Source organism: Thamnophis elegans, chromosome Z (assembly GCF_009769535.1).
Source record: "Thamnophis elegans isolate rThaEle1 chromosome Z, rThaEle1.pri, whole genome shotgun sequence".
Classification (NCBI taxonomy): domain Eukaryota; kingdom Metazoa; phylum Chordata; class Lepidosauria; order Squamata; family Colubridae; genus Thamnophis; species Thamnophis elegans.
The window spans coordinates 113374003-113401025 of NC_045558.1; the positions used below are offsets into that span (position 1 = coordinate 113374003).

The following is a 27023-nucleotide window of genomic DNA, read 5'->3' on the forward strand; positions in this document are numbered from 1 at the left end:
GCCAGAACATGGATTTTGGATAAAATAGACTTCTGGTTTCTAGGATGCCCAATCTCAATTAAGTGAACTTGTGGACAACAAGTTCACTTAATGAGATTAATTTGCTTAACACCATGGTGATTTGTTTAACAACCACTGCAAAAAATGTTATAAAATTGGATCAGCCACATACCCACTTAACAACTGGCACAACTTACAGTTATGAATTGAGGAATATCTGTGTGAAAAATGAGTTCAAACAAATCCCTCTTTATTTTCTGCATTTGTATATTTGTGGGTGTATGGTTTATAAATGATCTTTCATTAATAATGATTCCCAAAGCAGAATAAAAGTGCTATATCTCCCTAAATACATAGATCCAGTAATACTGCAAATAAAAGGAAAGTAAAATTATTTAACCCACTGTTGTGGCCCACCAACTGCCAGCACGGCTGATGGCAGATTTGGACAATTAGGTGGTTGGGAAGAAACTATGCCAGAGGGAAAGGTACTGAACTGGAGAAGCTGGGAGATTGCTCAGAATGCATGCATGCTCTTTCTGAGAAGACTTGCCTGGAACAGGAGGGGCCATCATCAGCATTGGCTTTTGAGTAGCTGCCACCAGGCACATTGAAATCCACACCTTTTAAAGTTGTCAATACTGCTGAAGAATCCCTGACCCCCTCCAAAGAAACCCCCATTGAAGATACTTTTCAAAAGGCAACTGGTCTGTTTTTTTCCTTGAGAAAGAAGATGACTTCTCATCCTAGAAGCTTCATTCGTTCTTGCAGGATGGGGGGCATGGGGATGGGGGGGCATGGGGATGGGGGAAGGAGGGATGGAAAGATCATGTTTCTTTGCAGTCATCTGGTCTTAGCACTCTTCCTGAGAGATGTTGAGGCCACTTGGAAGGTTTATCTGTTTATCCCTCAGGGTCACCTGCATCAGAGTGCAAATGGGGTGGAATCTTGGAACTGATGAAAGGACTGCATTGGAGATAGGAGATAAGAGACAAGTGGTATCTCCCTTTCTGTTGAAAGATTCCTCCTCCACTCCCTTTTTAAGCAGTTTTATGCCTTCCCTGTTGTTTAGAAACATTTTTTTTCCTGAATCATAGAAAGAACAATTACAACAATGAAATTGCTTTATTTCTTTCCTTTGCTTACTTAACATGAATTGTAATTCTTGTGACAAAATGACATGAGTCAATTAAGAGAAAATTGAGAAATTTTAATATATTTTCCTTGTGGACCCTTTTCAGGTTAATAGTACTTTTGGATGAACATAGTTAATATATACATTAATACAATTTCCTTTCAGGTACTCTATTTCAATGTGGAAAGATTGGGAGAACACTTTGTTGGAGATCTAATCCTTGTTTCCTCTCCATAGTTAGTGTTGCCTGAGGAGAGTGTTATAGTAAATAAACTTTTGCACTGCATTGAAATCACATAAAATAAACAATCTCAAAACAAACCATAAAATAATATTATACAGATACATTGTACATCTTTTCATATTTAATGGACCACCATATCTATTATCTTACACCCGAGGAAGCTTCAGGAACTTGTTAGAAGTCAGCCACTTTAGCCAAGTAAACTTTATTGTACAAACCAGAAAACAATGTCTTCATAAAATACTGAATTTAACTCAGAGACATTTTATTTTGTTGTCTTTCACTTTTGAATGCATCACAGTTTTTTCATTTGGCAAAATAATCTGACCCAACAAGCAGGCAAAGGTCAAGATAGATTAAAAATATTGAATCTTCCATTTTTAAATTAAGTTTCTTATAATCAATTTCCATAGCCTGTATTTTTCCTTGTTAGATGGTCCTTCTTATTCAGATCAGGTCTCAGGACAATTATGTAACACTTGGGGAGGAAAATACAACCAAGTAGCCCAGCACTGGAACTCAGTAAAGTGAAGATTTCCACAGCCACCATATATTTTCCCTTTGAACTTATATATGTTGGAACAAAACATATCCAAACACTGCAAAATACTAACATGCTGAAAGTGATGAATTTGGCTTCATTGAAACTATTGGGCAACTTCCTGGCCAGGAAAGCCATAATAAAGCTGACAATAGCCAGACATCCTAGATAGCTCAGAATACAATAAAACATAACAACTGAACCTTTGTTACACTCAAGTATAATTTCTTCAGTTAAGAAGATCATGTCCATATCTGGGTAAGGGCAAGCTATACAAAGCCAGGAAATACAAATTCCTATCTGAATTAGGGAGCTGAAAAGGACAATGTAATTTGACATTTTTTTCCCTACCCATTTCTTTATAGCTGATCCTGGCTTAGTGGCCATAAAAGCCAGAACTACAGTGATGGTTTTTGCCAATACACAAGAGATAGCTACTGAGAAAATGATAGCAAAAACTATTTGTTGTAAAGGGCAGATCACTTCCCCAGGACGGCCGATAAACAGCAATGAAGAGAGGAAGCAAAGCAGAAGGGAAATTAGGAGAAGATAAGAGAGATCCCGATTGTTGGCTTTGACTATGGGAGTATTCCTGTGCTTAATAAAGATTCCAAGCACTGCAGTTGCGAGCAGAGCAAAAGAACAAGCTGAAAGGGCCAAACTGATACCCAAAGCTTCATCATAAGTCAAAAAGTTTAAACGTTTTGTCAGGCATTTATCTTGAGCTCTGTTAGGGTACTGATCTTCTGGGCACTTGAAACAGTCGTCAATATCTGAAGAATAGAACAGATTACATTTCAAAATCCGTCAAGCATACTACAGTTATTTCATTTCTATAGTCAAGATTAGACAGAGATTTATATTGAATCCTCATAATATTCTACAGGCTTTTCTCTATAGAATTTAAGATGGACAGCTAGGAGGCCAGGTACTTAAGTCATTCATTTGTGCATAATATAATCCACACATTTGTATATTCACCCTTTTCTCAGTTTTACCATGCATGGTCTAATTTTTGTTTTAAACCTTGTGTGATATGTTCTTATCTTTTGAGTCAGGCTTGACTCCTGGTAACCCCAGGAACAATTCCATGCAATTTTCTTGGTAATATTGTTCAGAGGTTTTTCCTAGCACAGAGAGAATGACTGATTCAGAATCATCTATCAAATTTTCATACCTAAAGTTCACAGTCTTTCAGGTTCTTTGGGGTTCTAATCCAGCACCTTAAATCATTACACCAAACTGTCTCTTAATAAAAAGGGAAGGAAAAATAGTTACCTTTCTGATCTGAGATCTTTCCAGCTGGACATGGAATACAGTCATAGCAACAAAATGGCTTTCCTTCTTGCTTTTTCCTGCTGTAACCTGGATGACAGTTTTCATTGCAGATAGCAGATGGTGGCACCTATGTATAAATAGAAAACTGTAGAAGTTTATTAATTCTTGAAACAGTATTTGGTTCTTATGTCCTGTAGGAATGCTCTTATTTTGGCATGGTCTGCATTATCTATGTGCTTTTATTTATTTGACCCTTCCTTTACCTTAAGCTAGATATCTCAAATGTCAATTGAATATTTCAGATACAGTATTCCTTCCACTTCATTTTTCAACCTCCCCCTACAAATCTCCCTTTCCATAATCAGGATTTCCTATTCCTAATAGCTGCTTTGGCAGTTGATAGGAAAAGTAGATGTAGTGAGTGATAATCAGATTTGTAGCTCTGTTTTATGATTTGGTGGAAAAAAATACAACCAAACTATGATTTCTGAAATACTTTCCCAGTCTCTTAGTATTTCTATTTTAACAGAATCATATTCTATTAAATATAATCATATTCTGTCATTATCTTGCCTGAACAATTTATAATTTTGTGTAAAAGTAAATTCAGTAGGTGAATATAAGGTACAAGGATAAAAGCACTGAATAAATTAGAATGGTATTGTTCTTGAATCTAAACTCTTATTAACGAATGTTGAAATTCACTCTGATGCTAATAAGTACAATGTTTTTCTATTACATTAAAAATAATCTTCAAATGTATGTGTGGTTGTTTATCTATTATCTATCTATCTATCTATCTATCTATCATCTATCTATCTATCTATCTATTTCTTCTTCATCATCATCATCATCATCTTCATCATCATTCTTTTTAATTTCTACGCTGCCCATCTCAAGATGATTCTGGACAGCATAGAAATTTATGTATTTTATTGATGCACAAGTGCTACTGTATATTCTTGTGGTTTCTTGTTGTAACTCATTTCCCCATCACTGTACACCAGTGGTTCCCAACATGGGGCTCATGTGCTAAAGGATAAATGTCAAGCATCAATTTTGCAATACTTTCTCCATATGAATTTATATCTTAGAACATATACTTTTGTCTAACCTTCTTAAACTCTTTGTGCCATACAATAAGATCTTCATTAATAACAAATGGTTTGTTGGGTGAAGCCTCTGGATCAATCCTTCCAACCTTGATATTTAAATAGGACTTGTTTGGAAAACCAATCAAATTTGTTATGTCATAACCGGATCTTAATTCACCATTTTCATTGAAAGACACATGGTCCCCAACACTGTTGTTAAATGAGATTCTGCTTAGGTAATGATGTAACTGATTTGGAAGAAATAAAATATTCAGGGTTTGGTAGACAATTACTTCTTTGGTTGCTCTTATGCTTGTCCTATGGATCTATCTCTGACTCTTTCTATATCTACATCTTTATACATCACAACATATGTCTCACTAAAAATTTATTTTTTTGTAAACATATTTTTATTTCCATTTTCATAACATACAATCACATATATACTATACATAGCCAATATCATATAGTATTAAATAATGATTACATCAGTTCCTCTTGTCCTCAACGCCCCCAAAAGATTAACACCCATTATTAGCTCTTCTACTCTCCATACACCTCTTTCTTTTATCTCTCTCTTACTTGCTATCTTCCCTCCATCTTCCTTTCCTACTCTACTTCCCCTTCCTTTCTCCTTCTCCTCTCTCTACATTCCACTCCTCCTTATCATCATCATCCTCATCTTCCCTCCTTACCGTCTCTCCTATCCCTCTCTTCCCACCTTTCTTCTCCCTTCTGCTTCCCACTCTTCCTCTCATTGGTGTATTTCTGCTTCCATACTACTCTATTTCCTCTTCCTTTCTCCTTCTACTCTCTCCCCTTACCACTCCTCCTTGTACACCTCATCTTCCCCCTTCACCCTCACCCTCACTAAAAATTTATTGTAGAAATGAAGAATCTAAGGCTCTCTATGAAAGTTGGTGGAATTCCATTTCTAATAATTTTAGCAAACATAACTCATGATGAGGTCTGATGGGAGTTTTGGTCCTACCTACTACCGGTACATAAGGAATGGGAACAGAAGTTCCCCATTTGTATTCTAGATTTTGTATCACATTCTACAGTATTTATTATTTCATTTATTATTTATTATTCATGCTGGATAGTTATCTACAAATTGGAAAATAAACAAAATAACTAATAGGGCATTTTGAATGTTTTCTTACTTTCCAAGGATCTAGATTCAGAAAGTCCATTTCCACTCTATCTGTAGTTGGTTTCAGCCTAAATCTGGATGACTTCAAGTTATGTAAAACATGAGCAATGGCATAGACAGAATTGTAGATGCTGTAACTTTGACCAGTCATACTTATTTGAAAAAAAGACTTTGGTAGGTTTTCTACACTTCCGTCCCAAACACACTTTTTTTTGTTTTCCTGGTGCATATTAAAACAGGGTATCAAACACTCATTCTGCCAAACGAACTTGGTTCGTTTGCTATCTTCTTTTGGCCAGTGTACATTAAGGAGCTCAAGAAAAGGCTGAAATCCTGGGACTTCATTAATTTGAATTGCAAAGGATAAAGAACCATGGAAAATTTCTATTGCCATCTTTTTGAGAAATGTTGGTGATCCAAAGTCCCAATGAGCGGTGATAAGCCACACTTTGCCCAAACTTACTTCTCCCAACTGTAACATATTTTTGAAGCTCCACATTGTTTGAGTATCTGAATACATGACAATTACATTAGTTGTGATATTTTGGAGAAAATGGGTCATACTTTCAATATGTTGTGTCAAATCAACAATGTGGACTAAATCAATTAAGGGTTGTATTCTTCCTGTGAAAGCTGCACAAATTCCATTTTGGGAAAACATTGATAACATAGTTGCCATAACCTTCTCTCCTTTATCTGAATTTGTTACAACAATTCCAACCCAAGTCCATTGGAAATGGAGGAGCAACTGAACAATTCCATGAAACTGCTGTGCTTCACCAGGTACCATACGATAGAAGTACGGTATCCTGTCGCCAGCATCCTTCTCTATAGCAAAAAAGCAATAAGCAACCTAATTTAAAAAGAAGCATTAAAAAAACAATCAGGTAAACAGTTTATTTATCTTCTAAATTCTCCTATAAAAATCTACAAAGTTCATGCATCTCTCTGTTTCATTTAATTAAATTTTATTGCTGTTGTGTATACAAAATTAGACATTTCTATTTTCTTAATAAATATTACAATGCAGAAATTTTATTTTGTTTTTGATATTTAAAAAAATAGAGTAAAAAGAGGATTTGAACTGGAGTACTTGTCCCTTATAATTTGTGATGGTTTTTTATGTCTTATCTTGACTATTTAATTAAATACAATAATGGTGAAGCATTTTTATGTTGCTTGGTTTTATTTTTTTATTCCCATGAATGTGGAGAGTGTGTGTGTGTGTATAAAGCATTTCATAATTAATGTTTAGTTTTAGTTTTCTGTAGACAAACAACAGAATGAATATTCATTTGGGGAAAAATCTGACTTGAACTTTTTGAAGTGTCACTGTTACATATTTGATGCATTTGAAAACTACAGAGTAAATGAAATATGAGACATCAAAACAAACCTTGACAGGTTTGCATTTATTTAAATGCTTTTAAAAACATATAGTATGTAAATGTGTTATTTGTATTTATTAATATTTGCCATACATGTATATGAACCTGAAATCTCTTTAGAATTTTCCATTTTTATACATAAGCCATAAAAAGAATTTCAATGGCTATAAAGGGAATTTTAGATAAATAATTAGGTCTCAGCAACTGATTGTAAATCAATTTTTTTCATATTATTTTTTCTTGGTTTTTCTTGGTTTTGTGATGCCTTACAAAGGACTAAGAAAGAGTATGAAGTAGGACATCAGACTTTCTTGTGTACACATCCTACCTGTGGAATCTTGTAGGTGATTAAGATATTGGCCATCAGAAGTGAGTTTTCGGAGTCAGATTCTCCAATGACAACTGGTAACATATTCCATTTCTCACAACTATAATTAGGGATAGTCTTTTCTTGATTGGATAGAAGCTTCAAAGTATTCAGATATATCATTCTTGCATCAATATAGCTATTAGAGATGTGGAATCCAAGGCTAATGTTTGGTAAGATGTTTGGATTCCTATTGATCTCCTTGACTGCATATACTAAGGAAAGTATATGTTGATTGTTTATGGGCATTTCACTGGAATGAGAAGTTGTATTCTTTATCAAATCGTCAGAGATAAAATAGACAAAGAAAACAAGGAGAAGAAACAAAGAGATGAAAATTGCAGTCAAAAATGGGGGGTATTTACATAAATTAGAAAAATGCAGAGAAGAATGAATGAGAGAGCAGACACAAACAATTGCAATATCAAGAATGTTATCTTAAGGTATATTGATAATATGTAACTCAGCCTATGCATGTTTCAGATTGGCATGTTTAAATTACCTTTGTTCTCTTTACATTTGTAATGCAAAATGTAATGATTAAAGACTACTATCCCACAAACTGAATCTTGGAGATGATAATATTCCCTCCAACATATTCTTTGGTATCCATCAAACTCTCTTCCCTATCTAATTTTATTTTAAAATGCTTTTAGTTAAAAGTGTATATGTATAACAAAGCACAAAGCAAACAAACCCCTGGCTTCAAAGTATCCCAAAGGTGTTTTTTCAAAAGGCAACTGAACTCTTTTTTCCTTGAGGAAGAAGACATTTCACTTCTCATCTGTCAGTTGTGGCTTAAAAATAGTGTTAACTCATGCAGCATTCCTGACCTGTTCTCGAGTTGCCATAGGCAGGGGGATGGGGAATCTAACATTGTAGCTGCATTGAGGAACTTGCACTTCATTCAAAACAAAGCACATTCCAGCTGGCCACATCAAGGTCATATCCACACAGATCCACAGTGGCTGGAGGGAGTGATCTCTACAACCTGCGAAATTGTTTCATTGGAGAATGTGACTGATTCCTTGGGGGGGGAAACAGGGTCAGAACGAGGGCATGAATTAAATTGAGGTCAGAGTTGGCTTCACTTTGTCTGTGCTGACATGAAGCTTCTAATAAATAACTGGATTTCTTTTAAAGCTTGGCTTGAGGCTATTGATTTAATTAGGGCATTAGTCGGAATCCTGACAGATAGTTTTTCCAACAAGGATTCAGAATTCCATACTTGAACCCAGAGATATTCTTATAAAACAAAATGGGAGTGATGATAGTTCTGAGTTTGCTTTCATGTTTTTTGATATGATTGATGTGATTTCTCCAGTCAATGATTTTGTGAGATTGCCCATAAGATGCCTTCTAAATAGTGAACATGTGCACTAGTCTTCAACCTTGGAGATTTCACCCTTACAAATTATGGGTGTATTTATTACCTTGAGAATTTACTACTCCACTAAACAAAATGTTAAGGAACACACAGATAGATAGATAGATAGATAGATAGATAGATAGATAGATAGATAGATAGATAGATAGATAGATACTTACACTGGTGATTCAAAAAGCCATGGATTTGGATACTGGTTGAAGTCTATTGTATCTGAGAATGGATAGGACTGAGAAGTAACCCCACCAATGATAAAGCCACCCATCTGATAATATTCTTGTGGTTGCTTAAAGGGGTTGCTCAGTTTGCATATAATGCCATACGACATGCCTAGAGATACAAACAACAACCACACCGAAAGCATAAAAAATATCATGCCCATCCCTATGGCTGATATTGATCTTTTCCCCACCCCTGCAAATTCTTCTTTTATTTTAAATGAGATGATAGTGCCCACCAAGCTGCAATGTTTCCTTCTTCCTTCCCTTACTATCTATATCTGTTTATAGATACGCTTCATTAGCTTTTAAAATTTTCACTTTTAAAAAGTATGTGAGTTTGGGGGAGAGATTGAAGTTGAATCATAGTGATTTGAGATAATGACAGCTTTTATCATCAGCTCTCCAAAGAATATTTGTTGGAAACCAATATGTCACGTGAAATGTTTAAATGTTCAAGATAGTATGCTATTCTGTTACTCTTATACTAAAGTAATGTTTACATATTATAAGAATTACAACAAGATCATCATATATAGGGAAGTAAAATGTATTTGGTGATTTTGTCAGTTGTGACCTTACCAAAAAGTTCAGCTTATTCATGGCTACATTTAAGAATAAATAGAACAAAGAAATGAATGAAGGTAGAAAAAATTAAAAACCATTTTAATATTAATTAAATTTAATTTGATTAAGTATAGTCAATGTATTTCTGATTTATTATATCTTAAATATCCTAATTCCTTCATCTTAAAAATTAAAATTTTATATTAATTTTGGATAGTTTGGGGTCACATTCAAGCTGCATGGTATATGCATACACAATAATAGTATGTGAGAAAGACCTTAGGAGACAGGAGGAAGAGACACTGAGGTTATTCAAGTGGTTTATCACTCTGGTGGACATAAATATAACTGCAGAAATGATTAAATATTTAGAAACTAAGGACTCTTTGCAATTTCCTCCAAATATTGAAGATTAGTAAACTCCTATTGGCATTGAGTTTCAAAGTGGTTGGACTATTAAATAACTTACTTTCCTACATGTTGCTTGACTCTCTTCAGGCAGTCAAACTAAAACACTTTTTCATTTCGTATACGCCTGGCTTTTGATATTATGCTATGCTTTAAGGGATTTCACAATCAGTTAAAATGGTCTGAAATACATAGAAAAACCTTTTAACTGATATAATATCGCCTGTATATGAACAGAAATTTATAATTTCACCAACATGTCAGTGCTGACTTTCTACTTTAGTTATAATGAAAATGAATCACATTTCATATTCATACATAATTGTTCTGATACTTTGGTATATATTGCTTTTCAGCTTGCCTATGGAACATTTTCTTCAGTAAATAGAGACAAAAATGTATTTCCGTTCTTATACCAAATGGTCGCAAATGAAATGCATCAATACACTGGGATTATTCGATTACTTCAGCAGTTTGGATGGAATTGGATTGGGAACTTGGCTGTGGATGATGACTATGGGGACATGTTCTTGCAGAAAATTGAACCATTGCTTTCCCAAAACAACATTTGTTATGCTTTTGTACTTAGAACACCACAGAAGGCATATGTAGATGAATATATACAGTTGATTGCAATGGAGTTAAGATATGATCAACTCTTTATGGATGATAAAGTCAAAGTGTGTTTAATCTATTCCCTTATTCCAGCCATGCAAAATCTGAGAATGATTATCTTGGTATCATCTTTTACTTCATTGCCATCTTTGGGTAAAGTATGGATTTTATATCCCATTGGAATTTTGAATCACTGTCCATTCAGAGACTTTGGAACACACTGATTTTCCATGGTGCTCTGTTATTCTCAGTTCGCTCAAAAGAGCCCCCTGGATTCCAAGAATTTCTTCACACTGTAAGGCCATTTTGGGCAAAAGAAGACAATTTCATTCAGAATTTTTGGGAGCAGGCATTTGACTGCCCATTACACACTTCTAGTTTAAATGAAAATAGCAACCTATTATGCACTGGGAATGAGAATTTAGAGAATCTGCCAATATATTATTGAATATTATAGTATATTATTTGAAATGAGCATGAGTGGTCATAGTTACAACATTTATAATGCAGTATTTGTTATGGTACATTTTTTGCATGCATTGTCCAGATCTAGAAGTAGAAATGCAATAGGAACAGAACAATTAATATTTCAGAGTTTAAAAGCATGGCAGGTATTTTATTTTGTTTCTAACATAGAAAATTGTTTGTTTAATTGCATTGTGTAGTGATGCTTCTGATAATGACATTACATAGCAGTCTTATACCAATTAATTCTGTTCAATAAAAATTATTTCCTTTTGCAGAGAATAAAAGCTTTTGTATTAGTAGCTTTATTGCAGGGATATTTCTTTCCTAATTAGGAAACAATATAACTATTAATTTAAAAGATTATCTTTGGTTTAGAAGGAAGTGTTCTATGGAATTACTGTCTTTTTCCAGAGTTTGCCATTGTTGTTTTCCATTAGAGCTGTAGTTTTACATGTTAATTGGTTTTGAATTCCATAGAAAACATGCCAAACTATGAAGTAATGTTGAAATGGGAAATAATCAGAGGTGGGTTCCTACCAGCTTGCACCGGCTTGATGGAACCAGTAGTGAAAATGGCAACAGGGTCTCCAAATTGGTGGGGATGACATGCTTGTCACGCCCCCGTACTGGTTCCCTGTTCACCACAACATCTTTTATTGACCTTTCAAAATGTTCTGTGCATGCGCAGACCTATTTATAGGCAACTGGGCACATGCACACACTGAACCAGCAGTAATGCTGGCAGAAACTCACTCCTGGAACCAATAATATATTAAGCTTTACAGAGAAGTGGGACAAAAGACTTACTAGAAAATAATCAGACAACTAGAAATTGTTATATGGGATAATATCATAAAATATTTTTGTTATTTTTGTTATTTGGAGGTTTAGTACGCAGTAAGCTTATACCATGCCTTCTAAAGTTTGAGTTTTAAAGTTTGGGTTCTAAAGTTTGGGTTATTAATAAAAAGTTAGGTTATTAAATGTAGATGATCCATCTATATCAATGAAGACTGGCCACTTTGTCATGGTATTTGAGAAGCACTATTTGAATATTTATTGTGGAGTGCATTCAGATTTATGCAACTAAAAAATTGCACATTTTGTAATTAGTCCTATTTAAGGTCAGCTAGTGACCTTAGACCAGTCATTCTCTTTCAGTCCTAGAAAAGATGCAAGGGCAAACAAATTCTGGACATCTTGCCCAAAACACTGCAGTGTTGTTCAGGCAACAGGCAACACTGATTTGAAGATGCTCATAATCCTCATTTTCATTTTTCAAAGCAGGATAGTTTGAAATAATTTTTCGTGATTTCAAATCTTGCTCTTAATTTCTTTTATTTCTTTAAAAAATATAGTTTCTTGAAAAGCATCATGTTCAACAACAGTATGGGAGACACTATTACATTTGACGAAAGGAGAGAACTGATTATGGGTTTTGATATTATAAATTGGATTACTTTTCCCAATACTTCCTTTTCTCGAATCAAGGTTGGAATATTTGAACCTTGGGCTCCATCATGCAGAGAATTAACTCTTAATGACAATCAAATTATATGGCACAGAAGCTTTAACCAGGTGAGAAGAAGCTGTAGATTCTCAACTAATAACAAAAATGCTCTTTCAAGCAAATACTTGTCAAATACAGGGCAGTAATTGAAGAACGTGATTTTTTTGGTCTTTTGGGGCATTTTTTTTGTTAATTTTTTTTAAAAAAATTAAAATTCAAGACAATAGCAATAGCAATAGCAGTAGACTTATATACCGCTTCATAGGCCTTTCAGGCCTCTCTAAGCGGTTTACAGAGAGTCAGCATATTGCCCCCAACAATCTGGGTCCTCATTTTACCCACCTCGGAAGGATGGAAGGCTGAGTCAACCCTGAGCCGGTGAGATTTGAACCGCTGACCTGCTGATCTAGCAGTAGCCTGCAGTGCTGCATTTAACCACTGCGCCACCTTGGCTCCAAAAATGTTTTTAAAGAAACAATCAAAGGAAAAATATAACCAAACAAGGCATTTTAAAAATGCATAAAGAACTAACACATATACACAAATTATTCATACCACTTGCGAAATAGCCCCCCAAATTTGAAACTACTAATTCTATTTCCAAATTATTAATCTGTTATCAAAATACTATATTAATGACTAAATAATTAACCAGAATAACAACAACAGCAACAATAAACCGAATCAACCATCAGCACCAGTAAATAATATTTGTTACATTTTTAAATGTTAATTTGACTGACTTTCATGTTTAATGAATAAAAGACAACAACAACAACAACAACAACAACAACAACAACAACAACAGTTGAATGACTGTGGAAAAAGAAGTTGTGTGTTGTCCCAATTGTAATTGGAGCCCTTGGAGTAATACCCAAAGGGCTACCTCGCTATTTGGAAATTTTAAATTTATCAGACTTGAACGTTCTGATTCTACAAAAAAAACACCCTACTTGGAACAGCTTATATCCTCCGATGTTACCTTAACAGTTCCTAGGTTCTTGGTTAGGAATCGAGCTGTTGAGCTACCAACCAGCCCCAAAGGATTTGAATCTCACCAAAGATTAACATTATTACTATTATTATTATTATTAATAATAATAATAATAATAATAATAATAATAATATTAATCTGATTATAAATTGCGGCACAATTCAGTAGCACAAATGATCCATTGAAATTTGTGCAAAAATTATAATATTAAAACAGCAACAAACTGGTGGGAACATCAGCCTGAAAAGTCACCGAAAATCAGATGGTCAAGATCTTGTGGGATTTTCGCATACAAACAGACAAAATACTGGCACATAATACACCAGACATCACACTGGTTGAGAAAAATAACGTCACAATCATAGACATTGCAATACCAGGTGATAGCAGGGTAGCTGAGAAGGAACATGAAAAAATTGCAAAATACCAGGACTTAAAAATTGAAATTCAACAACTATGGCACAAACCAGCAGTGGTAATTCCAGTGGTAATTGGCACACTGGGTGCTATTCCAAAAGCACTGGAATTACATTTAAAACAGTTAAAAATGGACAAAATCACCATCAGTCAAATGCAAAAAGCCGCACTGCTTGGATCTGCACGCATATTACGAAAATACGTTACAACGTCCTAGGCCCCTGGGTGGGGCCTGACTAGTAACCAATGCCAAATCCGGCGAAACAACTGGCCGCTGTGATACAATTGTATAATAATAATAATAATAATAATAATAATAATAATAATAATAGTAGTAGTAGTAGTAGTAGTAGTAGTAGTAGTTGTTGTTGTTGTTGTTGTTTCAAAATCCTCTTTTAACAAACTGCTATTGTAATCAACTTGTAGGATATTTACCATGGCTTCTTATCTATCTCTAATTGTTCCAAGAGATAACACTGATCTGTCCTGGATCAGATATTCATGTTTGTTTCTTATTACCATCTGTTATCAATTGTTTCCTGATTAAATATGTCCAAATGAAAAAAAAGTACAAATGAAATCATTTTCCAGTTAAGTGTGATAAATTCCTCTCCCAATCTTCTTTGAACCTCTTACAAAAAACTAATTTATCACTTATCCATTCAATCAGTTTTCTACTATTGTAAAAGATTACAGCTGAACATTGATGACTCCATGGTAAGTTTATGGCAAATGCATCCAGTTGTGCTTGGTATATACAAATTGCCAATGAAAATATGCATAGTCCTACAATCAGTCATTTAACAATCTTTAAAATTTACTACGGATTAAAAAAAAAGCTGGTGGACACAGAGGTGGGGATGGAGGAGGTGGGGGCGAGGAGGAACCGCAGAGGCAAAAGGTGAAGAGGGTGTTTGCAGCCCTGGTTCCATCTCCCAGCAGCCCCAGGAGGAAACAGCGAAGAGGGGTGGAGGGGGTGTTTCAAGAGGCCCCCTCCCCTTTTGGAACTCCACAAGCCAGGCCCGCAGCGGCAAGAGGATCCGCTCCGCTTCTATCGCCCCCCCCCCCCGCTCCAGAGAAGCCGGCCGGGCAAGTCTCTGCAGCCCCAGTTCCGTCTCATAGCAGCCCCAGGAGGAAACGGGCCAGCCCTGCTTCCCTCCCCTTTCTGGCAGTGGAGGACAGCATTCCGCTCCCTCTTCCAAGTCCCGAGTGTCCAGCCTTTTGCCTCCATGGCTCTCGCTCCAGCCTTGTCTGGGCTCGCCCTCGTCAGGCCTGCCGGAGCTCTGGGAGAAAGCGGCGGGAGTGGAATGCTGTCCTCCACTGCCAGAAAGTCCAGGGAGGGAAGCGGGGCTGGTCCTCTTGCCGCTGCGGGCCTGGCTTGCGGAGTGCCAAAAGGGGAGGGGGCGTCTTGGGACATCCCCCACCCCAGCCCTCTTCGCCTTTTGCCTTCACGGCTCTCGCTCCAGCCTGCTGCCGGGGGGGGGGGGGGGTTGCCTCACCAGCCAGAAGCTTCACCGCACGTCACTGGACCATGATTTGAAGAGTTTTAGTTACTTTCCAGCAAATAATGCACATTTGGCAGAATTGATTATTTTTAATGAACACATGTTTGAATTAGCAATCATGTGATTCACTTTACAAAATTTTTTAAAAATGACCACAAAATTGAATTTTTTACATAGTGTCTTAACTTCCAAGTTATGACACCTCATTGTGGTTGTAAGTCAGGACCTACTTGTAGTAGAGTATGACATTTTGATTTTAAATATTTTGGCTGCAAAAGAATCTGGATTGCATTTACTCATGTTCAAAAAAACAAACTAACTAATGAACCCCTTAGGGCTAACCAAATATCTGTCAGGATCTTATGAAAACATAATTTTCTGCCATTCAGGAGGACTCCAAAAACATCCAAAAAAGTCAATGTCAAATTCCTTCCCATTAACTCCAGTTAGCTCATTTTCATTTTCTTCTGCTTCTTTATCCTGGTTGCAAGTTTCTTGTTTAAGAAAGCTATATTAATGCAAATATTTTATTCTCTGATTCTTTCTTATATATTATTGTTCAGGTGCTTCCTCTGTCTGTGAGCAATGACCACTGCTATCCAGGCTCCTGCAGAAAGAAAAAGGAAGGACAGAAATTTTGTTGCTATGATTGTGTGCCATGTTCAGAAGGACAGATCTCTGATGAAATAGGTAGGACAAAAAGATGTGAGGACTTTGGCTAACTGACCAGCAAAAATCCAGCCCAATTTCCAGTTTTATTTAAGGGTAACTATATGAACAACAGCAAAAACAAAGCAAGATAAAAAAGCCCTCTGCTCCTCTCTTCTCTCATCCCCCCCCCTCTATCTTATTTTCTCATTTATCACCTTGTCATGCATGCAGGTATACGTTCCATACATGCATTTGTATGGAATTCATTCATATGCCAAGGCAACACCACTTTTAAATGAATTGAATAATCTGGCCCTGTTTTATCCTTCCACTGTTGAAGAATAAATGTCTCTAAGCAATAAGAAAAGCATGTGGAATTGATTTTCAGTGATCAGCTATAAGTTTCCATTTAATGGGTAGTTCAAAAATATGTATAATCAAAAATGTTAAATTCTATTTCATGGTGAAAACAATATGAAGAACAAATTATTACATAAGATGCAGGGGTGGGTTTCAAAAATTGTTCGAACCTACTCTGTGGGCATGGCCTCCTTTGTGGGAGTGGCTTGCCACCCATGTGACTGGATGGGAGTGGCTTGCCACCCATGTGACCAGATGGGAGTGGCTTGCCGCCCATGTGACCGGATGGGAGTGGCTTGCCGCCCATGTGACCGGATGGGAGTGGCTTGCCACCCATGTGACCGGATGGGAGTGGCTTGCTGCCCATGTGACCAGATGGGAGTGGCTTGCCACCCACGTGACCAGATGGGAGTGTCCAAGACGATGTCACTGAATTCTTTCCCCCAACTACAATATGATTAAATTAAGTACAAAAACAATAAAAGATCTACTTACAGATGGAAGATGCCTGTTCTTGCCAGTCTTCAGAATCACGGACTCCAATGAATGGGCTGCACAAAGAGAAGACACAGAAAGCAAGACTTTAATTGCATGCACTGCATTGGGATGAAACCAGCACACAAAATAATAGAAAAGGAAAATTACTCTCCTTTTTTGCATCTTCTGCACCACCACCTCACCATCTTGCTCCAAAAACCTGCACAAAGGACAGACACAGAAAGCAAGACTTTAATTGCATGCACTGCATTGGGATGAAACCAGCACATAAAATAATAGAAAGGGAAAATTACTCTCCATTTTTGCGTCTTCTGCACCACCACCTCACCATCTTGCTCCAAAAACCTGCACAAAGGACAGACACAGAAAGCAAGACTTTAATTGCATGCACTGCATTGGGATGAAACCAGCACATAAAATAATAGAAAGGGAAAATTACTCTCCATTTTTGCGTCTTCTGCACCACCACCTCACCATCTTGCTCCAAAAACCTGCACAAAGGACAGACACAGAAAGCAAGACTTTAATTGCATGCACTGCATTGGGATGAAACCAGCACATAAAATAATAGAAAGGGAAAATTACTCTCCTTTTTTGCGTCTTCTGCACCACCACCTCACCATCTTGCTCCAAAAACCTGCACAAAGGACAGACACAGAAAGAAACGCCTTGATTGCTGGCACTTCACTATCTCAAGGAGGAAGACAAGACAGAGCACACCACACCCAGCAATAAAGACAGGTACTTACAGGGGAAGCATCGCTGGCTTGCCGGTCTTCTGCACACTACCGTATTACAGTTAGGTTGAGGTTGATTGGCTTTGCTTGGCTCCGAAAACCTGCACAAAGGAGAGACACAGAAAGAAACGCCTTAATTGCTGGCACTTACACCTTACATAAGAATAACACAATGAAAGAGATACACTCAAGTACTTACTTGTCTTATTGCTTTTCTGGTTGTTGATATCTCCATACTGTTCTTAGGCTTCCCGATTCCTCTCTTGTAGCTTTCTTCGTCTTTACGCGTGGATCATCAGCCGTGTGGTGGTGCGCTCTGAGCCAAACTTTCACTGTAGGAATTGGGTCCCATCTCTCAACAGGTATGCCAACAACACTTATCACCATCAGGTTACTGATGTTTGGAATGATTAGGCTTGTTCTTTGCTGTGAACATATGAGGTTCATTTTTGGGAACCCCCTTTCCGCCTCTGCTGAACTAACAGCAATTGTCCTGACAATGTCTCTAGCTCTTCTGACAGTGTCAGGAATTTTGTAGTTCTTTGGATTTTTCAGCACATTTTCCAAAAAATCCCTGTAGTCGTTCAAATCAATTTCATAATTAAAAATACGGCGAAATTCAACCAATGCTTCCTCTCCATCAGCCCATGGAACGACTACATCTTCCATGTCCCAGCAATCTGGCTCCAAATAGGTGATAAAGTGTAACTTTTGTGCTGCTGGCAATAGGCTACCTGTTCTTAGATGGTTGCAATCCATCAGCCTTTTCTTTAAATTGGTGATGATGCTTTCCAAAAGTTTTTCACGGGGAAGGGCAACAAACCGTTGATTTGGAGCTAAATTCATGTTTTGGTAGGCTTGTGTTTCTAACCATTTCTCAAGTTCTTTCTCATATTCGCCCTTTCTCTGTAGTAGCAGTTTAACACCACCGATTGTTCGCAACACTAGCTTTTCGGCCACGATGATGTTTGTCGCTCTCTCCTGTAGGGAATCTGACAGTGCAGCAATCTGAAGTAGGATGTCAATCATCAGGGCCAAATCCTGCAAAAAATTTAAATTTTGAAAGCGGGAAGCCATGCCTGGGAACCTTTCGTTGCGTTGAAAAAACTGATATAGCGCTGGATAAGCACGCCACACAGCCATGGTTGCCCTTAAACTACAGGCAGCCCATCTTGGTCCCAAAACTCTGCCAATCTTCACTATTTCGATGCCCAATTGCGCAGAAATTTGGAATAGGTCCTTCTGGCTCTTGCAGGATTTGTGGAAGATGGTGTGCACTTTATCCAGGAAGATCTTGAAGTGGTTGACCTGCTTCACTTCTCTTATTGCATCATCCAGCACAAGTTGCAGGCGGTGGTTCAAGCAGTGCCAGATGATGATGTTTGGGAATTCTTGAGTTATTCTGGCGCTGACTCCAGATTTTCTTCCAAGCATAACGTTGGCGCCATCGGAGCAGAAAGCGATTAAGTTCTTCCGTAGATATTCGGTGGTGAATCCAACTTTGTGCAAGCTTTCCATTGCTGCGGAATATATGGTCTCCGCATGTTGTCTCTCTAATTCCAGAAACTCAGCGAAGATGGTTGCTGGGCATTCTGGATCCTCAACTCTAACAAAAACTATCAGCACTGCTCTCATTGAAAGTGTTGAGGCTTCATCAATTATTAGGCACACCTTTCGATTATTTGCAATAATCGTTGAAAACACGGTGGTCTTGATCTGTTTCGCAATGAAGTCAACAATTTTTACTGCAGATCTTCGTGAATGCAAGCCAACTCCAACATCCACTCCAAGCGTATTCAGCAAATTTACTTGCGCTTCGATGTCTGAGAATGGATTACATCTCTGCGCCAGATCGTAAACGGTGGAAAATATTGTGCAGGTACTGGATAATTGTTTCTCAGTTGGCTTATCCAGGGATTTGGTGAAAGCTTCCTGCTCCTGTTGCTTACTGGTCTCCACGCAAATAAGGTGTGCCTTTGACTGAAAATGTTCCCTTAATTTTTTTTCTCAGCGATGCTTGTTGTACATCCTTGCTTTTCCCTGATGGTGACACCTGGAAATGTTTCCACTCTTTGGAAATATGAATACCTTTCTCCAACGCGAACATGGGTTTTGCACAGTATGCACAACCCAGCTTCTTGTTGGATACTTCCAGTCCATCAAACCTCTCCTTGAAGTGTGTGTATTGCTGCAAATTCCAGCAGTCAGGAAGTTGTGAAACTGCAGTGGAGTCGATGGACTGGCTGCTTTCTCCGACCTCAACTGGTGGTAGTGGTTGTGCTGGCGGTGCTGGTGCGGCTGGCGGTGCTGGTGCAGCTGCTGGTGCTGGTGCAGCTGGTGGTGCTGGTGCAGCTGGAGGTGCTGGTGCAGCTGGTGGTGCTGGCGCAGCTGGTGGTGCTGGCGCAGCTGGTGGTGCTGGCGCAGCTGGTGGTGCTGGCGCGGCTGGCGGTGCTGGTGCGGCTGGCGGTGCTGGTGCGGCTGGCGGTGCTGGTGCGGCTGGCAGTGCTGGTGACTGCTTTGGATCAGCTGATTCATCAACTCTTGGCTTTTTGGAGAAGAAAGCGGTCAAACTCTGTTGCCTCTTCTTCATTGTGCTAAGTAGATCTAACTGCTGCCAAAGAAATAAAACAATATTGGACTCAATTGTGGTTGTAAGTTGAGGACTCTGTAGGTAACAAGAAGGGACCTCTGCTTTCAACCAACAATGTACAGTCTTTTCAGGAAGGATGAGAAACAGGAAAGATATAAACAAACAGGAAAGATATAGTCTTTCATCCAAGAAGATAGTTCAAGAATGAATGTCATATTCCCAGAGCAATACAGATTTCCTTTTTCTGAAATTTAGTTCTCAGTTCCAAAAGACATGAATATATGAATGCATATGAAATTATGAATTAGTACTTAGGTCGGTCCAAGAAGCTATTCAGAAGTTAGTGGTTAGAAGCAATCGTAAAGGTAGATTACGTGGGATGTGTTTGCACAACAGTGGAAAAACAGAGATATGTAAATGAATAAATATTACAATGTGCAGGAATAAATAAATTGACAATTAAAATCAAGAAGGTTTTGAATACTTTTTCACGTGGGATTGGTTTTAGCTATTGCCAACCAACGGAAACAGGAATTAGAAAGCCAAAAGTATGAAAGAAAACACCAATTATGTAAAGAAAGGTCCCTAAAATGTATAAGGAAATATTACTAGATAATTATTAATGTGTAGATAACTGCGGGACATTACACACACACACACAAACTATGATGGAAAACACAAAAAAATAAGAATTCCCCCCCCCCCCAAAGACTGCGAATGAAACCAGGTTTTTTTCCCTAAGCCTAAGGACAGGAAAGACAAAGCCACTGGAATAAAAACCATCAAGGCATTGCGGGCAATTTTAAAGGACAGGCATTCACAGAACCATCAACCACCTCAGAATTACCTAAACAATGAGGGTGAAACACACTAAATCTGATTTTCTAGGATACATACACTTAGCGACCATTTTCACACTTAGCGACCGTTGCAGCATTCTCATGGTCACGCGATCAAAATTTTGATGTTTGGCAACAGATTCGTATTTATGATGGTTTCAGTGTCCTGGGTCATTTTAATTGCCTTTTGTGACCTTTTGACAAAGTCAAATGGGGAAACCAGATTCACTTACTTATGTTACTAACTTATCAGCTGCATTTATTCACTTAAGAACTGTGGCCAGAAAGGTGGTATAGTGACCAAAGTTACAATGGCATTGAAAACAGTGACTGATGACCATTTTTCACACTTAGCGACCATTTTCACACTTAGCGACCGTTGCAGCATTCTCATGGCCACGTGATCAGAATTTTGATGTTTGGCAACAGATTCGTATTTATGATGGTTTCAGTGTCCTGGGGTCATGTAATTGCCTTTTGTGACCTTTTGACAAAGTCAAATGGGGAAACCAGATTCACTTATTTATGTTACTAACTTATCAGCTGCAGTTATTCACTTAAGAACTGTGGCCAGAAAAGTGGTATAGTGACCAAAGTTACAATGGCATTGAAAACAGTGACTGATGACCATTTTTCACACTTAGCGACCATTTTCACACTTAGCGACCGTTGCAGCATTCTCATGGCCACGTGATCAGAATTTTGATGTTTGGCAACGGATTCGTATTTATGATGGTTTTAGTGTCCTGGGGTCATGTAATTGCCTTTTGTGACCTTTTGACAAAGTCAAATGGGGAAACCAGATTCACTTATTTATGTTACTAACTTATCAGCTGCAGTTATTCACTTAAGAACTGTGGCCAGAAAAGTGGTATAGTGACCAAAGTTACAATGGCATTGAAAACAGTGACTGATGACCATTTTTCACACTTAGCGACCATTTTCACACTTAGTGACCGTTGCAGCATTCTCATGGCCATGCGATCAGAATTTTGATGTTAGATCCCAAGGTTTCAGTAAAACTATTCAATCATAATTAGTTTCATGCATTAGGATTATTTCAAAGCACAAGCAATAATTCATATTGTAACCATTTCAAACTATGCCACACACAATAACTTAAAATGAAACCATTAATAATATTCCACACACAATAAGTTACAATAAAACTATTATAAAAAATTCAATGCACAATACATTTCAAAGTATTGAGTGTAGAATACTTTAAAATGGTTTATTTTAATTTATTTTGGATAGAATCTTTTTTTAAATAGTCTAAGACAATTTAAAAAAAGATTATATCCAAAATAAATTAAAGTAAACCATTTTAAAGTATTCTACACTCAACACTTATATGTAAAACTATTATAAAAAATTCTATGCATTAAATAAAATATTTTAAAATACATTAAAATAATAATTAAATAAAACCGGGCCACTTACCAGCAGCAGGCAGAATCAGCAGCACTCTGATGCGATGGATGGATCCTCGTCGCGATGGCAGGCAGCAGGAACAGGTAAGAAACCTGACTGGAGGGACAAGGCTAGGTAGGGTCACTTAGGTTGCCTGGCAGACTTAGCCAGGCAGGCGAGGGTAGAGGGGGGGTGGGGGGGCTTCCCTAGCGAAAACTAGGCCACCGCCGCCGCCCCCCCACCAGGAGACAGCCGCGCGGAGTATGCGAGGCTGCGGCTTTCGCAAGGGAAGGCCTAGAGGAGTTCCCTTGTGAAAGCTAGGTCGCCGCCGCCCCCCCACCACCAGGAGACAGCCGCGCGGAGTACGCGAGGCCGCAGATTTCGCAAGGGAAGGCCTGGAGGAGTTCCCTTGCGAAAGCAAGGTCACCGCCGCCCCCCCCAACAGGAGACAGCCGCGCGGAGTACGCGAGGCCGCGGCTTTCGCAAGGGAAGGCCTGGAGGACTTCCCTTGTGAAAGCTAGGCGGCTGCCGCCCCCCCCCCACCAGGAGACAGCCGCGCAGAGTATGCGAGGCCGCGGCTTTCGCAAGGGAAGGCCTGGAGGACTTCCCTTGCGAAAGCTAGGCGGCTGCCGCCAGCCCCCCCATGTGATGGCAGCCGCGCGGCATACGCGAGGCCGCGGCTTTTGCAAGGGATGCTGCCGCCACCCCTCCACCCGAAGGCGGCCACGCGGCGTACGCGAGGCTGCGGCTTTCGCAAGGGAGGCCGCCGCCACCCCCACCACCCGGAGGCGGCCACGTGGCGTATGCGAGGCCTGGTGAAACCTAGGCCGCTACCGCTGCTACTAACCACCCCTATCCCCCCCAGCTTCCTACCGCCGCTACCACCGCTGCCGTCGCCACCGCCCACCCAAAGTCCCACTGCTAGCGTCCCGAGTCTTGCCGCCAGGGCTTGGTTGCTTACCTGTGGGGGAAGCAGCAAGCTCCTGGAAGGCGAAGGGAAGGTGTGAAGCACGAAACGAGGCATCTTGGCAACAAACCCTTTTGAAAAGACTCTTTGAGAGAAAGATTCTTTTCAAAAGAGGAATGTTAGCCATTGGCGCCACACTTTTAAACGAGGCCAGCCCGCTCACTGATTGGCTGGACTCCAGCCAAACAGTGAGCGGCAGGCTGCGCTTAGTGCAGACGGGCGGGGGAATGCGCGACAGGGGCCAGGACCAGTACCGGCGTTCCCGGAAGTTCATTACTTCCGGGTTCGCCGACGAACCGGTTCGTGCGAACCGGTACGAACCGGTAGGAACCCACCCCCGATAAGATGGGAGAAAAGTATAATTCACTGAAGCATTAGTCTCTTTACATCTGGAATTGCATGGGAATTCAGTCTTTTCCAGTAAAAATACAGTTCTATATAATTACTGGTATAAAAATATAAAAGTAGTCTACGATCTATTAAAACTTGGGTGTTCTGATTGTTTTGATAATTTAGATAAAATAGGGTTCTCCAATTTTTCTCCCATCCATTACTTAAAATACCATATGAAATTGGTTTATTAATATAAAGTATTTCTACAAAATTGTAACCAGCTTAGTTTACAAATGAACAACTAAGCGTTCAACATCTCATCTGTGCATAACACAGGATCTCCGATTTAATTTATGTTATGAGAATAATGTATGCCATGGCATTAAAAAAATAACCCAAACCCTAACTCTAATGCTATAATCTGTCCACAAAATAGATATCAATTGTACAGTACTTATTTTATACTGGTAGAAACTTTGTTATATTGGAAAAATATCTCATTTTCTCTTTCTCTCTTTTTCCAGATATGGATTTCTGCATGAAATGTACAGAAAAGGAATATCCCAACAATATTAAAAATCAATGTATTCCCAAAGTGTTGACCTATCTCTCTTATAATGAACCTTTTGGAATTATCTTTGTTACATTGGCTATTGTTTTCTCTTTAATTACGGTCTTCATACTTGGAATATTTTGGAGGCATCAAGAGACTCTAATCGTCAAAGCCAACAACTTGAACCTCACTTCCTTTCCCTTCTTCTCTGCTTCCTCTGTTCCTTCCTCTTTATGGGAAGACCTGAAAAGTTGACTTGTCTTCTCCAACAAACAACTTTCACCATTATCTTCTCAGTGAGTCTTTCATCTGTATTGGCAAAAACCACAACTGTGATTCTGGCATTTATGGCAACTAAACTAGGATCTGGATTGAGGAAATGGGTAGGAAAAGGACTGTCCAATTCTATTGTTCTTTCAGGTTCTTTGATCCAGGTGGGGATTTGCACTGTTTGGCTGAGTACCTCTCCTCCTTTTCCAGATACAGATCTGCACTCACTGAAGGGAGAAATCATAATGGGATGCAATGAAGGCTCGGTGATCATGTTTTACTGTGTCCTGGGTTACATGGGCTTCCTGGCTAGTGTCAGCTTTAATATTGCTTTCCTAGCCAGAAAGCTTCCCAGCAGTTTGAATGAGGCCAAGTTCATCACTTTCAGCATGTTGGTCTTTTGCAGCGTTTGGTTGACGTTTGTTCCAACCTACTTGAGCACCAAAGGGAAATACATAGTAGCTGTGGAGATCTTCTCTATCTTATCCTCCAGTGCTGGCTTACTGGAGTGTATATTTTTTCCTAAATGCTACATCATTTTACTGAGATGAACAAGAAGGAATATTTAATAAGGAAAGAAATGTAATTTTTTTTTTGCATTTGGGTTTAATGAAACATCTTTAGATTTTTTGTAAAGTGCTTTTTGGGTTTTTTTTTTTTTGCATTAATTTATTTTTAAGGAATCTGGGAAGATCCCTCAACCTTGATTTACCTTTATTCATATACAAAACTTGATATGGAGAAAAATAAGTCTTTAAAAAGAGATTCGTTTCAAGATCAAAGAATGGATGTGCCCTATCCAATTTGATATGAATGATGATTAAATTTTGATTAACGTATGTGCACACATTGCCCAAATCTGAAAGAGTTGTCATATACAAATGCGGAATTTTTCTAGGTTTTGGATGGCCCATTGGATATTGAAAAAAAAGTTCAATTTGAAATATATTGGAGTTTTATATGATTTTCATAGGGATTCACTATGGGATAGTTTATGGGCCAGGTTCCTTCTTGGGCTACATATTAATGGGAATATCTATGCCCTGATTGCTATGTAATATTCAAATTTTCAAATAAATTCTCAGTACAGATACAGATATTAATTTTAATTAAATCATATGGTGCTACTTCTGTGCATGCTTTGAGGTTTAAAGCAATTATGAATTTAAAAAAACTTATTTTACTGTTCAAAATAAACAGGTATCTTTTTCAAATGCATTTCAGTTGGAATTAAATTAGAGAAAGAAGACAGACCTTCATTGGAATATGCTTTAATACACCATTAAAACAAAAACAGAATTTTCATTCTTTGAAAAATAAATAAATAAAATGACACTTGCAACAAAGATATCAACCTGTTTATCAGACACGTTGCTTTTGTCTGATGAGCAGATCAATATGTGGTCATGGAATTCTGATTAAATCTAGTATTTTTGCTCTTGATGTGCGTACATGTTGAAAAGGGCAGGGTTTTTCCCCCCATCCATTAAATGGACCAACTTTATTCATTTTCCTATTAAAATTTGTCTATGTTGTAGTATTAGAATGATATAATAATCCCCTCAGATAGATCTTCAGACAAATAAATTAAACCTAATCAGGAAAAATTTACAGATTTTTTGGGGAAAAAGGCTGTGCGAGAGAATATATATTTTATGTGAAAGATATAAACTGCTTTCAATTTTCGGTGTTTGAGAAGACTTCCAGAGGTACGCCAAGTATTGATTAATTGTTCTTACAGTCAGGAAATTTCTCCTTCATTCTAAACTGGATCTCTCTTTAATGATCTTCTACCCATAACTTCTTTCCTGCCCTCAGGTACTTTGGAGAATAAGCTGACTCCCTCTTCTCTATGACAGCCTCTCAAATACTAGTCATTAGTGCATTATATGGTTTATTCCAAACCAATTATCATCTTTATTAATTTTCACTGCACTCTTTCTTAGTTCACAATATCTATTTTATACAGTGGTATCCAGAAACTGGACATAGTAATCCAAGTTATTTGTGCAAAGTACCATATTTTTTAGAGTATAAGACACATCTTTTCCCGCCCTAAAAGAGGGTGAAAATTTGGGTGCATGTTATACACTGAATGTACCCCATTCACCCACCGGCCCCAACTCTTTGGCCTCTGCCCCCCAGCAATTTACCTCTTTGCAGCAAATAGGCTATAGCAATCCCTGCAGCCTAAAACAGCTGATGATTGGCAGAAATTGAAAGTGAAACTTGCTGTTTGCTCCACAAGGCAAATTGCTGGGGGGGGGGGGGCAGAGGCAGATTTTTTTTCTTGTGCTAATCAGGCTGTTTGCTGCAAGAATGTAAGTCAACAACTATAAATGCCTATAGAATGTACAAATTATTAGACCTATTTTTTAAAGACTGCTTTATTATTCCAGACAAATTAACAAAATGAAGAAGCTTTTTAAAATAAATGCTTAATCTGAAGAGGCTCGGTGCTATTGTTTTAAAAAGTGCTATTGTTTTAAATATTCAGAGAATAACTATACTTCCAGAAAG

The 27023-nt window shown here is 38.2% G+C and overlaps 1 protein-coding gene across 1 annotated transcript; it reads right to left on the reverse strand.

Moving 5' to 3' along the window:
- Positions 1–1779: 1779 nt before the first annotated feature.
- On the reverse strand, positions 1780–8918 carry LOC116521519 (vomeronasal type-2 receptor 26-like). Its single transcript, XM_032236182.1, has 6 exons — positions 8752–8918; positions 7165–7456; positions 6236–6301; positions 4313–4540; positions 3199–3325; positions 1780–2693 (listed from the first exon to the last, which is right to left on the reverse strand). Exons 1-6 carry the CDS (start codon positions 8916–8918, stop codon positions 1780–1782), a joined length of 1794 nt encoding a protein of 597 aa, XP_032092073.1.
- Positions 8919–27023: the final 18105 nt, after the last annotated feature.